General features: G+C 32.7%; 1 protein-coding gene across 1 annotated transcript in view; it reads right to left on the bottom strand.

Annotated features, from left to right (window-relative positions):
• Positions 1-3,838: 3,838 nt before the first annotated feature.
• LOC143228769 (scavenger receptor class B member 1-like) overlaps positions 3,839-14,782 on the bottom strand; it is a 36,892-nt gene continuing 25,948 nt past the window's right edge. The window contains 5 exon segments of the mRNA XM_076460104.1: positions 3,839-7,906; positions 10,265-10,426; positions 11,169-11,220; positions 12,307-12,380; positions 12,627-12,745. Of these exon segments, the coding sequence (XP_076316219.1) occupies positions 7,799-7,906; positions 10,265-10,426; positions 11,169-11,220; positions 12,307-12,380; positions 12,627-12,745 (515 nt within the window). The 3' untranslated portion in view covers positions 3,839-7,798.

Raw genomic sequence — 14,782 nt, 5'->3', positions numbered from 1 at the left:
GGTTGTCTTAGAAGCCAGATATATACTTTATTCATCTCTTCAGATAACACTGTACCACCACTTACCCGTAAAAAATCTTAACTTACCTCTGTTCTTACAGCTTCCCTCTGACATCTCTCAATAATTCAGATATTTCCCCAATACGCTCGACTCGTAATTTGAGAGTCGCGGGTTTGAACCCTAGTCAAACATTTGCGCTCTTTCAGCTACTGGGAGCGTTATAATGTCACGGTTAATCGCATTATTTAATGCTAAAAGAGTAGCTCAAAAGTTGGCGGTGGGTAGCACTGATTAGCTGTCCTACCTGCAGTCTATCTCTTCTAAATTAAGGCCAATTAGCGCAGATAGCCCTCGTGTACCTTTGAACGAAATACGAAAGAAGCCAAACAAAACATGAATATCCTAAGCAAATAAAGAAAAAGAAACTAACAATAATAACTTTCTAAACTTACTATAAGGAGAGTTCTAAATCCGATACCAAACAAAGAGTTTAATATCATCCCATAGCAACAACAACAAAGCAAAACGAATCTGTATCAGATGGATATATAGCGAACTGATAACGTAGAAGCATTTAAATCATCCCTTAGCAACCACGTATTACCAAGAACGGAGACAATATGCTTTGACAAGGTTTTCCGGAACAAAAATACTGCAAAGATATTGCACAGATGGAAATTGCGCCATCAAATATATTTTTCAGTTTCACCAAATGTACCACAATTAAGAAACTAAAATTGATAACATAAGAACATACAATAAAGTGATTATACAATGTTCACTTGGATTACATACTCTGTATTTCCACCTCCGAAAAGAAACAAGGGTAAGTTTAAGAGTCACTTCTGTCGTCGGTGATGACTGTGGAAAGCCTGCGAGTCAATCCTGTTGTCGAACACAGGTTCGAATAATTTCCGTTGCCGACCACAATGACAGTATTGAAACTTTCAGATGTATTACCGGTTAACAGTGTCTACAGTCTGTAAGTAGTAGGTAAAGATACTGTTTAATAACTCTGAACACACTGTTATTACTTGTGTGGCTTTAACATGCAATATCTCTTCATTGAAGCTTCTAATTGATCCTGTATGTTTAATAAGCAATTCCATCGATAGCTAACGTCTCAGAAAATAATTTACGTCCGTAAAACCCCCCAGTTCTGGATAATACTTCCCCTCCAATACGTCATTCTAGAGGAGGTTAAATGAACAGTAAGAGTTACTAATTATAAAACACCATAAATCGAGGTGGTTCCATTTGATGAATACCTAGCCAACCTTTGATCTTTTATGAACTTCGGACACGTCTTCCCTGAACGAACGCAGACTTTAGAACATTTATTTTCTTTATTGTTAAGCAAAAAAACTATACAATGGGCTATCTGTGCTATGTCCATTTCGGGTATCAAAACTCTATATTTAGTATCAGAAGCCTTCGGGACTTACCGCTAAACCACCGCTTCTTAAATCGTGGCAAAAACGTTTATTATTCGACGCATCAAATCCTCACTGTGGTTGCAGATTTTAATACATCTGTTGCAACTGTATCTTAAACGTTGAAATGTTCCGAGGACAAATTGTTGTTAAACATTGCTTTAACAAACACCCAGTGCGGTTGAAAACAAGTCAACAACAAATACACTGAACCGGAACTGGTTAGTTACGAAAACAAGACTCAATATAACTTCACAGTGACTAAGGTTTTAATAACGCTTTTAAAATTACGAGAATTTACCAAGAAACTATTTGTTTGTCAAAATTGACATACCTTTTATTATCAGTTGTACAAACCATACCACTTGTTTGTTTCGAATACGCAAACTTACCCTTATCTCTCTTTTTAATTACAGAAAGTCCAAATGCACAAGGTAATAAAGTAATATAGGCACGGCCAGGTGGGTTAAGGCGTTTGATTCGTAATTTGAGAGTGGCGGGTTCGAATCTCCGTCGCACCAAACATGCTCGCCCATTCAGCCGTGGGGGCATTATAATGTTACGATCAATCCCACTATTTCGTTGGTAAAAGAGTAGTCCAAGTGTTGGCGGTGATGACTTCCCTCTGATATTACACTTTTATTTCGCGCAAGGTTACACGAGGTCTATCTGCGTTAGCCGTCCCTAATTTAGCAAACAGAGAGTAATATTAATATAAGCTTTATTTCTACATTATTTCCAGTTTATTATGTAAATCCATTAAATATTCGTATAGTTATTTAAGTTACTAATGTTTAGAACGAAAACTCTTAACCAAACAACTACATACAGAGAGACGGTTTTCTGTTTTTACCTGAAACATGCCCTCCCGCTAGTACAGCGGTAAGTCTACGTATTTACAACGCTAAAATCAGGGGTTCGATTCCCCTTGGTGGGCTCAGCAGATAGACCGATGTGGCTTTGCTATAAGAAAACACACACACACACATTACCTGAAATGTACATTTATGCTTCGTGGGCTAAGTAGCCAGGCCACACAGACAAGGACCGAGCCGTAACCGTTCTAAATTAAATCTATACTGACCAGATGATGGGTAGCCATTCAATGGTACCAATCGTATAATATTAATACTTCCAATCAACCATCAGGTTTTAACATCCAACGTTCTACGGCATATCATGGTTCGAACCGTGGACACTGGATACAATGACAATTAATGTTAGGCTCGTTCCGAATATTCGCGTAAAGCTATACAAGAGAACTGACAGAATATAAAGGAGCTAGTCAACATCGCCCACCGCCAACTTTTGGGGTACTCTAATCGAATTGTTTGATTTGACCATAACCTTTAGAACGCACGCTCTAAATTAAAGGGAGAGATTTGGTGGCAACAGGATGCGAGCCATGGACCTTCAAAGGTCAAGACCAGCACGCTAACTACTAGAACATGTTCCATACATACAAGTCAGACTGTATCCTACCCATTTACAGAAACAAATTAGTGTTTGAATCTACTAAAAAAACAACAAAAAACAAATTATACAGCAGAATAAACGTCTTCTAATCTGAAAAATTATAGTGTAGATAAAAAACTTCAGACGTAGCGAAGACAACAAATGATTCGAACGATTCTAAGACGAAATAAATAAAAATTGTTGAAATTTTAAAAACTTTCTAACCAACTGATTGAACATCATGGGCTTGGAAGTTTTTTTTTCTCTAGAAACCTAAAATATACAAGCGTAAATAGCATAGCTGTTGTTTCGATTACTTTTTTTATTTAGGTTTCACTTTGAGCTTTAGGCTAATGTTCGATCTTTCCATACACAGTTAGGGCTATGTTATCGCGTAATAACACTGTAGGTACATTAGAGTATGGGTACGTAAATAATTCCCGATAATATACGTATTTGGTCTCGCACTTTTGAGACTTTGCAAGAACTAGTACCTCGTGAGCACCTTAAGTTGTCTTTCCGTCTTAATAAAACAACGTACTTTTATAGAGAAAATTTTATGAAAAAATATACGATTAACAATAAGTACAAAATTCCAAAGTAAGAACGTAAGTTTATTTATTGATAGTATTACGTACGGTAAAGTTCAACTACAACTAAAGTAGGTCATAAAAACACCCAAGTTATAGTGTTGGTTTATATATATCTATAGAATATACGCCTTACTTAATAAAGGCTTAACTAATGTTAGGCCTAAAATAAGTAGGCATGCAGATTTCGGTGTTTGCAATTATATTTCGTGTGTATTATTCTACAAGTCCTGTATTTAAAGAATACTGTTACAATAAGCATACTAATTTGACCTAATTATGTTTTATAGGTCACTGCTTGTTGTTTAATAAAAAAAACAAGGCTGTGGAGATGTAGATATTAAGTCAGACACACGTAGAGATAAAACAATTTAAATTTATTAGGCTGAGAAAAACTGCGAGGTCAAAATGTATGATAGATACGGATCATAGCATAATAATAATAATACCAAACAGAAAATATAATCATAGTATTGAACTTAAAATTGGATACTGCCTTTCATTACATCATAAAACACTAACAGAGAAAAGGTCATCTAAATATATACGCTTTTAAAAATTACTTTAAAATATTAGAAAAAAAAATCCAACCACAAAGGAAGTAAAGCCTAGTCAGGTTAGGCCCGTTGCACGCATTCCATTAAATAGTTATAATAAAACCTTTGTTCAACTCGGTGGTTATGATGGTTTAGGGTTATTCTGTGAAGTTTTAGGAATTTAAAAGATTTAATAATCCAGAAAGTTTATACTTGATGTTAAAAAATGGATGCTATATAAACATAAACATTCGGATTTATGATGTTAGAAAAACACGTAAGTTAAGGAAGTCAATACAACACTTAAGAAGGTGGATCTTCCTTTGTTAGGGATAAATTGGAAATTCCCTTGAAGAAGAAAGATCCATCATTTAAAAGAACTCAAGTTCAATAAATAAAAACAGACAGTTCTTGTACAAAAACTTTTGAAAAAAAATTAAATGAACAAGCAAAGTCACATCGGGCTATCTACTGTGTCTAGCCAGGTGAAATCGAACCCCCTGGTTTTAGCATTGTAAAGTGAATTAGATGTGCTTGGGTTTATTGGTGTGAGCTTACAACAGTGCTAACGTACTACATATGAACAAAAATATTTACAATATAATTATTATATTAGGGCATGCATATGTCAAACAAATTCATTATCTATTTGGCAGATAACCACAATTTACAGCAGCTAGATGATGAACCTTAAAATATTAATAGTGGTTTTATTTATTGAAACAAAACATGATAAATAGTTTTAAGTATTTCTTACAAGTCTTCAATGTACTTATAATGTATAACTAATGACATTCTATAAGTGTTTTCTAGTCTTGTTTGTCGAATTTTGAGCAGACCTACTCGAGAACTGAGTGCACTAGCTGTTCTTAATTTCGAAGTAACCGATTAGAAGGAAGGCAGCTAGTCAATGACAATCCACCACTAACACTTTATCAGGGAATAGTGAAACATGTTTGTGGATCATTTGATACAGTAACCTACAGATTACCAGTTGAGTGTCATAACCACAAGGCACTAGCTTTATTATACAAGACAATGAGCAAACAAAAGTGACTTACCTAGGCATCTAATTTTGATCTTAAAAAAAAGGTATTACCATAAATATAATAGTTATTTAAAACAAGAACAGTCATCTTTGGTTAAGTTTGCTACAACTTGAAACTGAACTTGTATATGTGACTTCATTTTTTCATTTCAATTTGTTAGTTCATTGACCTTTGAAGTTAAAATAGCTAAAGAATCCAAAGACAAGAAATGCTATTAAAACATACACATTAGCCCTTGGAAAGCAGAGAGGGTTCCTGAAAAGCAGCCATATGAAGCCATAAATGGGGTTCCAAATTTGGATTTGACAAAAACAAAATTTAAATAACATGAACAACAATTTGCAACTGAATATCATAAAACTGTTGATTGCACACAAAAGGAAGAAAAGTATGCATTGGGTATATGGAAAATTTCAACACTATTGTACCTTTATCTCAAAGTACAAACATACTGTTACCAGTCTTGAGTTTAAGAAAGATTCATGGATCAACCATCATGCCACCAATCTGAACCAAACAGACACTGACAGCTTTAAATAGTAATATTAAAGATTCTTTGATAGATTGTTTAGGCAGAGTATTCATGATGAAACTTTGTAGAATGGACGGCAACTGTCTGTTGTGGAGACACAAGTGAAGAGGGTGACGTAAGGCAGAAGACTTTCGAAACATCTTCCTTTATGTTTGTGCTTCCACAACAGGCAGTTGCCATCCATTCTACAAAATTTCAACATGTTAAAAATAACCTATTAATTTCCAACAGCAGCAGCAACATAATTATTTTTATAATCTAATAACAACAAGCACACTAAGATTAGAAGTCTTTTGAATATCATTAAACCTGTCTGATCAGTAGGCACTGTTTGTTAAGCAATGAGAAATAAACTGTGCTTGTGTTTTGTTATAGTAAAGCCACTCGGGCTATCTGCTGAGAAAAAGCTAAGAAACTATAAATTTGGTAACACTGGTTTATAGATTTGACTTTACTGTGTCTAGAAAATTGGATGTTCATATGCAAGTTATGGAAAAAAAACTGTCATGGTAACATAATCTGGCCCATTTAGCTTTAAAAAACCAAAACAAGAAAGCTGTCAACTGTCAAAAAAAAAGTTAACTGTAAAACAGTATAATAAATCACATGCAAAACTAAGAGATTACATGAATCAAAATTGAGATGAGTGTCTAAACAAAAACTAGAAAACATTGGTTTCAACCAACATGCATCGTTCAATGGACTGATGCTGAGAGCTCTGTTTCAACCAACATGCATCGTTCAATGGACTGATGCTGAGAGCTTTGTTTCAACCAACATGCATCGTTCAATGGACTGATGCTAAGAGCTCTGTTTCAACCAACATGCATCGTTCAATGGACTGATGCTGAGAGCTTTGTTTTTGAGATCAATTTCCTAATTTTAAACTTAGTGTACACAGTTCCTCTTAATATACTTTAAGAAAAAGTGACACTATCTCTAATTAGTTATATTTTAACTCTAAATCCTCCTATTTATAATATATAGATTACTTTCACACAGTGTTTGTTGCCATGCCGACATAATCATGTTTGTTTTTTAAATCCATTTCACCAAAACTTAGGTATGCAATGCTATACAAAATAAAACTCACTCTGAAACCTTCAAATATTATATACTAAGTATTGAATTAAATATTGACCTTACAGTTGGACAAGTGGATGCAACTTGCTAGTTAAAAAAACAAACAAACCTGGACATCGCAAAAGTACCAGAAACTTTTTTTAAGCCCAAAAGTTATGGGAATATCCCTCCAAGTACTTGTCGAATTACTTTCTACAGACTTAATATCAACTTAGTACCATGATTTCCAAAATATACAAATTTAATACCAGTATTCCCAACATATTGAGCAAATTTTGTATGACACACACATATAACTTAGTTTAGACTTAGCACAATGTGTTTTACAACCTAAATCTCACACATAATGATATTTACTCATGCATTACAAATACAATATCATTCTTTAAAAACAATAAAAATGGACGTCCAGAACTTTTATTAATGGTATTACAGAATAAAAATTGTGACAATCTTTTCACTTTACACAAGGGCAAAATTATTGTGATCACATAACAGTAGACTAGCAGCTTGCTGCAGCAGTCTACAATAGTTACAATAACTTTGATCAACGATTTTAAAAAAACAAAGCATGCCGAACCTTAATTTACTTATGTTTCACGTCAGTTCCACAAGAAGTTGACTTATACAATCATTATTTTTAAACCAGTAGAACATAAAACTTTTCATTATAAGAAACAAAAACATGCTAGTCTCATAACTATTTTTACACAAAGGCCTACATTACTAAGACTTATTAACTTACTTCAGTTACAGATAAATAAATCAGAGCTTAAATGCTATCATTTTCTAATTATTACAAGTAAGGCATTCTTGAAAAGACAAAAGAAGCTACCACAATATTTTGCTAACTAGAAGTTGTTGTATTAATATTGGCCATTATCCAAAATCAAACATCTATACTATCCTGACCATTTATTCAATACTGGCTGCAGGACCTATTACCTTACTGTTTCAGTTACCAATAAATAAATAAATTCTCAAAAAGACAAAAGAAGCTACCACTATGTTTTGCAAACTAATAAAAACTAGAAGGTTGTTGTATTAATATTGACCATTATCCAAAGTCAAATATTTATATTGTTCTGACCATTTATTCAACACTCTCTGTAATCTAAGGTTAAACATCTCTAACTGCATGACCATTTATCTCTGGGAAATTTTGAGGTTTGGTAGAGTGATTTTCTTCAAGTCCATCATCTGTCAGCAGAGGTTCTCTTCTTGACAGCTAAAGAAAAAACACTTCAATGACACAAAAGTCAACAAGTACCCAGAGGAGTAACATTTACCATCATCTATGACCTTAGAACAAATATCTGGTTAGGGTGTTGAATTTATTGAATATTTGGTTAATAAAGTTGGTGATGGTGTTTGACATTCAGGGTTAGCTTACCTGTCTGGAAAATAGTCTGACAATCTTTCAACTGACAGAATTCTAAAGAAGACACAAAAAGTTACATCTACTTCTAAGCCAATCCATCAAGATTCATTCAGCATCATATAGCAACTAGAAATGCCTTTCAATTTTCAAAAAAAAAATTCTAATCATGGATACAATCGGGAGAACTTGATGTCAAGCATTAGTAGCATTATCTTTGAAGATCATACATTCTCTGCTAGTCCAGTTATCAGAAGCTATCAGGGGCCATAAAAAAAAATATTAACGTTTACTCATCCAAACGCAAAGAATTCATTACTCGAATTCTACGGCATGTGAACCATTAGTGACCTACAAGTCATACACGTGTGTTGTGGTGAACATTCACTCATTCAAACTTATTAGACTTATGGATTAATTACAATGTTTAGTCATATCAATTGCTGTGGAACCAATTTTTAGAATGTATCTGAAGAAATACGAGGTATTTAACCCTAATGCGACAGGTAATGGGTCAAAGGTCATATCATCACATTTGTTAGAATGTATTCAAAATATTACAGAACTACTATATTTTTGGAAACAGTCCCTTGTTTACACTTAGTTTAATATACAACATATGAATAACCAATCAACTACTTAGAATGTCCCCTCAGTGGTTTTCTCAGCAATTTTAGACCTGAAAGCTTAGTTACTAAACTTGATAAATTATTATGGAATATGGAATTCTATGGTATTAATACAGTTATTTAAACATTTTTTTTTGGTTATTCAACAGTATATTCGTAAAACCTAAAAAGATAATTTGTTTCACGTCTTCCACATGCAAAATTTTAAAAGGCTTAGCAACCAAGTACAAAGGTTGTAGCTAGAAGAGACAATTGTTTGCTTTCCTTCTTTATTTAGTGTTCTATATTTTAATAAAAATAAGTTCAGTAACTTTTTACTAAATAGTAATATATATTGTATCATAACTGAAATGTGACTGTGTTACAAAATATTACAAGTGTACCAAAACACAGTCAAGACAGGGTCACTTTGAAAAGCTTTGGTCAGCTTTTATACAAGTGGATACAGGAACATGAGTGTGCACCACACAAATGCAAGTTCTGCAACATGAGCCAGGCACAATTGGAAGTTCGACATAATAAAAATATAGAACATTATGAGACTTAAGCTATTTAGACTAAACTGTATTTTTGGTTTATAATATGTAGTCATTCTAAAATGGAAAGCATATTTTGCATGCATTTCCTAATACAGGGTATTTGGAAAGTCACTGTACAGTTTTGTCTGCTAATAAATTTACAAGTGCACAGTGACTTTCCGAACACCCTGTATTTTAAAGGTAGTTACAAGACCCCATAGAGTTAGGGTACAGAATATATAGTCTTACTGAAAACAAACGTGTAAAATGTGTTTAGGAGGTTTCAGACGTTACATGATATTTGAGGTTTTTTAGGACGAAGGATAGTTTTTAGTCGTAATATGGTAATCACTGTACACAGACCCAATATTTACACAAGTAAAACTTTAGTAAAAATACTTCATTAAGAAATTTGATTTTCTGTGCACAAAAAAATGTTTAATATTTACTAAATGTCTATTAAAATTTGTGAAAATGCATACATGAATTGGTGTATATCATACTGAGTCCCTTGCAAAAGGGTTAATCACAAACATGTGTGTGTGTGTGTGTGTGTGTGTACAAACACACACCTAGGGAACTAAAAGTAAACGATTATGTAACATTATCGGTCCTAGTTGTCAACGTCGAGTCATAATGGATAATGTACATGTTTATAGCACCAAACTGCACTGAGGAAGTCAACCAGATAAAATCCAAATGCTTATATCAAACTGGTGAGCAGCTATGAAAAAAGTTACCAAGGGTTATGAGTTGAGTGCTTACGTTAAAAACATATGGTCTTCGAACCTTTAACTGATTTTCCATAACTGTTAATTTAATATCGACAGGTGGATTTCGTCTGATAGACAAAATATTGTCAACACATTTGGGGTACTATGACTACACGCATTATCCAATACAACTTAATGTTAACAAATAAAACTGATTACTGAAATAACTGTTTAATCTTAACATTATTGTAATGCTTGTTTATATAGGTTAAGTCCATTACCATTCTACAGTGCTGGTTTAATTGTCTGTTCAGCCATCCCTAAATATTTATTTTAAAATACTCTTACCTGTCGAGTGACTATCCAGCAATACAAAAACAGAGAAGTGCTTATTAATAGCAGTAAGCCACCAACAGCAAGGAGACAGTACGAACAGATAGAAGCATAGAAAGGTGGATTTTCCATATCTCTGATCAGCTCTTCAACTAACTCTTTTGTCATAAATCCAGTCTTCAGAGATGGAAAACAAACAACCAAGTGTTACAATGCAGTTATCTACTTCATAAATACAAGAACTTAACATGGATTATTACTGGTCAGTTACAAAAGTCAGAAAGTAAAGAAGTCTGATATACTACACTCAGAGGCTCGTGGACAAGTTTAAGAACTTTATATTACTTAATCAACTTTTTTCTCACTTTAATGAAAATATTAAACACCAGACTTCAACAAATCAGTTTCATACTAGAAACCACAAACCACAATTTTTGCAAAAAACAACAAAAAAACGTAATTTTTTTTAAATTGGTGCAATCCTTGTTCAAACTACAAAGCTATTAATTAGTTTGTACCACACTAAAATTTCTGATATGAAAAATGAAAGAAAACAAACTAAAATTATGTCCTAATTCTGAAAAAGTTCAAAATTTCTATAACTCAGGTTACATACGACTTTATTAGAAATTTGTTTTTATTTAGAAAATTAAGCTTTGTAATACTGTTTATATAACACCTTTACAACTTTTAACTGTTAAACACTTGACCTGATTTATGGAAGCTTTCCAAAATCTAAGATGTGAATTTTAATTTCTAGTTAAAACACATTGTGTACAATAAGAAATTCTCTGAATGAAACTGATTTTTATATTAGAAGAAAAAACTGTGCAGATGAAATTACTTTGTTGTAATTGACCAAAATTATTGTAATTTTTAAAATTCACACGACTAAGCTGAACAGAAATTGAAAACTTACAACTTTTTGCCACAAAATAGGTAACACCAGTTCTGTGATGTTGGAAAACTGCCTGAAAACAGTGAACTAATATTAGTCTAAATATATTTAGGTGAAAAACAATGAATATTTACAGTTACGTGAAGAATATAATCTAACATTTGAAACTTTAAAACAAAAGGTTCAAAATCAAGTTACTTTAAAAGTAAACTTTATTAAATGTAATATTAATATTTAAAACATTATATATACTTCAGAGCTTTCAACTTTAAAATTTATTATACTATATAAAAAATTATTTATAACAACTCTAAGTAAAACTGATTAAAAATACAATGGTAATGTACGATATGCTTTCTTCTACAATAGGAGTGTCCAGCTATCAAACACAAACTACATAATGTTTGACCTTAACTGAACATAAAATGTATATTTTATTTTTGCTGATCGTATTTCTTGAAAATTAATAAATTTTCAGGTCATAAGATTATTGAAAGGTAATAAAACAATGTGTATTTATGGTAAAACAACTAAGGAACTGCTGAGATCCCTGACCGTGCAAGATGTTGGGAATATTTTCTGGTTTTGCATGAAATGCAAACATTTCTTAACAACTCCTAAATTAGTAGCTCTAACCACGAGTCTAACCTGTGCCATAAACAAAATAAAAACAATAAGTATATAAAACTTTCCATCCAACCAGACAAGGTTTGTTGGGAAACGGTCACAAGACACAGGTGAATATTGGTGACCATACACCTCACCAGACAAGGTTTGTTGGGAAACGGTCACAAGACACAGGTGAATATTGGTGACCATACACCTCACCAGACAAGGTTTGTTGGGAAATGGTCACAAGACAGGTGAATATTGGTGACCATACACCTCACCAGACAAGGTTTGTTGGGAAATGGTCACAAGACACAGGTGAATATTGGTTACCATACACCTCACCAGACAAGGTTTGTTGAGAAATGGTCACAAGACACAGGTGAATATTGGTTACCATACACCTCACCAGACAAAACTTACTGAAGATAGCCAAAATACAAGTTTAGTGTTCTGAAAGAAAAGTTTAATACCATTATATCAATAACATAAAAGAAATATCGTACTAAGAGAATAAATAATTTATAGAAGAGTTTTAGCCCAGACTTACTTTATCATTTTATCTCGTTCCAAAATGGCATTAAGCTGAAGGCGAGCACCAATGTTTGTCGATAATCCAGAGATCTAATAAATTGTAATAAAAATATTTTCCTGCATCAAACAGCACAGTACAACTTAATCATCACTGTAAGAGGTGGTTATATCTATCAAAGTTCTTTTATAAAAAATTTGGATCATCCACACCAAAGTTTAGCATATGAAAAACAGTTTCACCAAGTTAGGGTTGAAAGAATTTAAAAAAAAACAACTGAAGGTTGAACCTTTGTTATTTTACTCAAAGAAAATGTTACTTTCAAAACTGAGTCTTACTGGATGAATATCCAGGAAGAACTCATGACTGGACTCATTGGGTTGGAGACCTTCAACAGTTTTCAAGTAGGATGGGGATGCTTGATAGAAGTGAGGCAAAGAGAGCCCCACAGGAGAACCTAAAACAAAGCAGGTAATTCAGATTAGTTAGCTATAAAACGTAGAAATTATAACAAAAAATAGACATACATAATAAACGTCACTTTAAAGTTAAAATAAATTCAGTTTAACAAGAAAACAAAATGAATTGTTATTAAAGTGTCAATACAAAATAAAATGGATAAATTTACATGTTTCCTGTATAATAAAACTCATTCCAGTTTATTTCAGAACTTAGTAAAACACATTGATATCAGGTGTGCCCCCAAATGGCATAGTGGTAAGTCTGAAGGTTTGCAACACTAAAAACTGGGTGTTGGTACCCATGGTGTGCACAACAAAGTTTTGTTCTTAGTAACACACACTATAACTAATTATTTATTTACAATAAAAGCAAGATCTTGACTGTAGATCTAACTAAGAGTTGTTGGCTGAGGGAAAACTTAAAAGATACAACTGGTGTTGCCTTGAATTATATATTTTTTTTACTCACATATCTGTACAAGTTGTTAGAAGTTAATCTCGAATTTTAATTCTTTAAATGGTAGGTAAAACAAAAATAATTCAACCATAACTTGGTAGTTTCCAGATCTTTAGTTATTGTTTTAAGTTTAGGAAACCAGCAGACACATTTTGATTTACATGTAACCAAACTGAATAAACTGAGAAACTTGTAAATAATATATCCTATATAGCAGTTTACAAAAACAAAGAATACTCATGTAAAAACAAATATTACTGAATATGTCATGGCTTGAATCATTAATCTGGCTTTCGAAAAAAACAGTAATAATAGTAACATAATGAAGAAATGGTTCAGTGATAAATAAAACTTTTATAAATATAATCTGATATACAGTTTATCTCTACCAAAAACAAGCAACTCTGTGTAAAGATGCATTCCACTCTATAGGCTTGTACTGACGACACTTGGATCAAGTTACCTTACACTCTAAATGTAGTTGTACATTGTATTCTACTTGTTAGTTTATCTTTAAAAAAATGTTTTATACCTAAAAGTTTACTTATGATTTTGACTTGAGACAATAATGCCAAGGTAAACTTCATAGAGATGCTTCCATATACACAATAACTGTTTATCTGCACCAGTAACAATAAATTATTCTTCACCTCAAACAGCATCACAGAATTCTCTTTACCATTCATTATTGAAATCATTTTACTGTAAGCCGTATCTGTTAGAATTATCAATAACATCTATTAGTCATGCGTTATAAAGATTACTCATGTTCGGTGAGGTTACATTCCTCACTGTGTCGTAGATCTGTATTTCTGTTGGTTTTTCAGAAAATAAAGATCAGTTTCAGTGTTTTTTTATAATGATTTTAACATGAATGAAGCTACCGAGAGATTGTATCAACCATAGTAGTCTTAAAAATGATGATAATATGACATTTGATATCGGGAAAACAATTGACCAAGAAACATACAAGCTCACAATGCTTTTAAGGAGGTTAATTACACAACTATCCAGGGGCAACTTTGTAAATTTAAATCTGTTAAGACAGAGGTTGTGCTGTTTGTTTTATAAAGCAATGCTTTATTTGCTGTAATACGTGTAAACTGTAGTTTTACACAGCTTTCAAGAGTAACAATGGATGCTACCTTCTTGTGCCTACAGTTTGCCAATCATTCCGAAATCATCTCTAGATAAGGAAAATTTTCTTAATTCAAATCGAAGCCTTGTTACCAGTCATATAGTGAAATGAAATTTCACCTTTGTTTAGTGATGATACACATCTGAAATGTCAGTTTTAACACATAATTTATATAGCTTAATGTTAGAAGGCTTCCTGTGTCTAATAAATCAGCTTGTCACTTATTTACTTGTGGTATTAGGATTGTATTTCTACTGTATTACATCCGTAGTAAAATCGGATGTTACAATCACCAGTTTCTTTTTCCTGGAAAATAAGAAATTTAGCTAAGAAATTTGAGATATATTTGCAGTACTAACGAGGTAAACAGAGAATGTTCTGGAATTAATCATTAAGAAACAAAAGTCATATTTGTTTAGTATTATCAAATCACTTGGA

The sequence above is a fragment of the Tachypleus tridentatus genome, chromosome 10 (assembly GCF_004210375.1).
Source record: "Tachypleus tridentatus isolate NWPU-2018 chromosome 10, ASM421037v1, whole genome shotgun sequence".
NCBI classification, from domain to species: Eukaryota; Metazoa; Arthropoda; class Merostomata; order Xiphosura; family Limulidae; genus Tachypleus; species Tachypleus tridentatus.
This window is presented reverse-complemented; position numbering and strand designations above follow the sequence as displayed.